At 53.2% G+C, this 2,382-nt stretch overlaps 1 protein-coding gene across 1 annotated transcript in view; it reads right to left on the reverse strand.

Annotated features, from left to right (window-relative positions):
• LOC104865211 (keratin, type II cuticular Hb3) overlaps positions 1–2,382 on the reverse strand; it is a 14,162-nt gene that overhangs the window by 10,614 nt on the left and 1,166 nt on the right. Inside the window, exons 2-3 of the mRNA XM_033763898.1 lie at positions 2,069–2,382; positions 414–622 (exon numbers count right to left, since the gene is read on the reverse strand). The exon at positions 2,069–2,382 is cut by the window's right edge and continues 8 nt beyond it. Of these exons, the coding sequence (XP_033619789.1) occupies positions 414–622; positions 2,069–2,382 (523 nt within the window). The remainder of the gene's footprint in view (positions 1–413; positions 623–2,068) is intronic.

Raw genomic sequence — 2,382 nt, forward strand, 5'->3', positions numbered from 1 at the left:
TCCCCCGTTCCTGCTGAACTGAACCAAGAGAATTAAATTACTTTGTCACTGAACACCTACATGCATAACTATGTTATTTTTGCCTATCAGTGGATTATAATCCACCAGAGACAGGGACCAAGTCTACACTTGGCCCAGGTCTGCTAACTCCCAGTCCAGGGTCCTGAACTTTCACAGTGGATTGAGGGGGACTAGAAAATACAAATTCTTCTGCAGAGTTTGGAGATGGAGAACAGGAGAGAGCAACAGTGATCTGAACTGATGCAGGGAGACCCGTTCAGTTCCATCTCTGGCTTCCATTAAGGGTTTCCTGGCTCAAGGAAATGGGGGAATTCAGGGATCCCAGGACCGACACTCTGGACTCATGGAGCTTCCACTGAGCCTTCCCGAGTTCCCCCAGGTGACAGACTCACTTCTTCTTGAAGCCCTCCAGGACCTCTTGCACGTGGTTGAGCTCTGCGGCCAGCCTCCCGCCGTCGGCCTCCACACACTCGGCCTCCCGCCTCAGCGTCTGGATGTAGCCCTCAAACAGAGGCTCCAGGTTGCTCTGGCAACACTCGCGGTTCTGGTAGAACTGCAACTTGGTCTCCAGTAGCTTGTTCTGCTGCTCCAGGAAGCGCACCTGTGGCCCAGAAGCACAGACTGAGAATCTTCTCTTGCAGGATCCAAGGGCAAGAGGGGATCCCAGCACCAGGATCTGAAAACCCTGACCTCTGCCATAGAGTCGTCCTGTGTGGGGAGGTCATTCGTCTCAAAAACCTTGTCGGGGCTTAATCAGTTCACTACCTTGAAGCCTCTTTGAGAGCTAACTTCTGTTTCTTCCAGGGCAATTTACTTGGTGTCATGAAAATGCTTAAACCACGCAGAGTCCAGACTCTGCTGCCACCTAACAGTGTGACCTAAGAGGCAGTCACTATGAAGTCTGAATGGGGCTCCAGAACAGAAAGGCTCACCCACACTCTACCCCAGGCCACAGGGGCCCAGCTGGGTGCAAATGCATAACTGGATGTTTGTAGAAAGGCAGACTATAAAAGCTGACAAAGTGTATACCAATTATTCAAATGCTACAACAACATGCAATTAGCACAATAGCCATTTGGGATATTAGTGCAGATAGGAGTGCCCTGGGTTCCACCCCTCATTTTACAGAGGTGGCTCAGTGGCCAGGGAGCTGACCTGACTGCCTGAGATCTCACCGGCCAGAAGAGCTCACATGCTGAGCCGTGGCCTGGCAAGGGTCTTAATGTAGTACAATCATTTTGGCTTGTTGTTCTCAAGCAAAATTTCATGTCCATCTCCCTGCCCTCGGGCTGCCCTGCCATGCCATTGCAAGGCCTTTGCCTTAGTAACTACGCCTCACCCGTGATGTGTTCTTTTTCTTACTAGCTTTAGTCTCTCATGTTATGGTTTTTGGTTTTGCGTTTTTTTTCCTTGTTGTGGGGAATCTCCCAGTGTGTCTTGAGGTTGGCTCTGGAGAGCTCCCAGTGGCAGCCTTTACTCCCAGCCCTCAAACCACAGCCATATGCTGCTTGCCTGGATTTGTGAAGAGCTGGACAATAGCTCTGCAGAGGGTGTCCTTGGAGTCCAGACCATCTATGGTCTGCCCTTCCACAAGGCCCACAAAAATGCTCACCATCTCCATCTCTCACCCCTGCATCCTGAGCCTCAGTGGGCCCCTGCTCAGTAGTCAAGTCACCAACAGGGATAAAAACAGCTCTGTGTGACCCATGAGACTCTGGCAGGCAGTATTCCTGCCTCACCGCCACTGGCCCAGCCCTTAACATCAGGAACATCTCCTTGCCATGTCAGCAGTTACTTGGCTTCAAATGCACTGAATACCCTTTGTTCTGTAGGCCATGTCATCTCCAAGCACTAAAGGCCCTGCTCTTGTTCTTCCTATGTGCTTTCACTTTGTCTCCCCATCAAACTGGCAGTTCCTGATCCTATTCTTACGTCCTAGAAAAATGACTACCATTTCCTTTGGCCTGGGAGCCTCCAAAGGCAAGTGTCCAACCCTGGCGGTGCACAGGAGCAAGGGTTCAGGAAGGGTGCGATCCAGGACACTCACCTTGTCAATGAAGGCAGCGAACTTGCTGTTGAGGCACTTGATCTGCTCCTTCTCCTCATGCTTCACGCACTGCGCGTTGGGGTCGATGTCCAGGTTGAGGGGTGTGAGGAGGCTCTCGTTGACCGACACGCTGGTGATGCAGGGCGGGCTGGGGCCACAGATGCCGCCTGAGCGGTAGCCGAAGCTGCGTCCGCAGGAGCCGCTGCGGAAGGCCCCACAGACGCTGCGGCTGCCAAAGCCTCCTGTGAGGCCGCGGTAGCAGGAGATGCCTCGGTAGGGGGCGGCGGTGATGCAGCAGCGGCCTGGCCTGGGCC

Source organism: Fukomys damarensis, unplaced genomic scaffold (genome assembly GCF_012274545.1).
Source record: "Fukomys damarensis isolate Sample0158 unplaced genomic scaffold, DMR_v1.0_HiC HiC_scaffold_15, whole genome shotgun sequence".
NCBI classification, from domain to species: domain Eukaryota; kingdom Metazoa; phylum Chordata; class Mammalia; order Rodentia; family Bathyergidae; genus Fukomys; species Fukomys damarensis.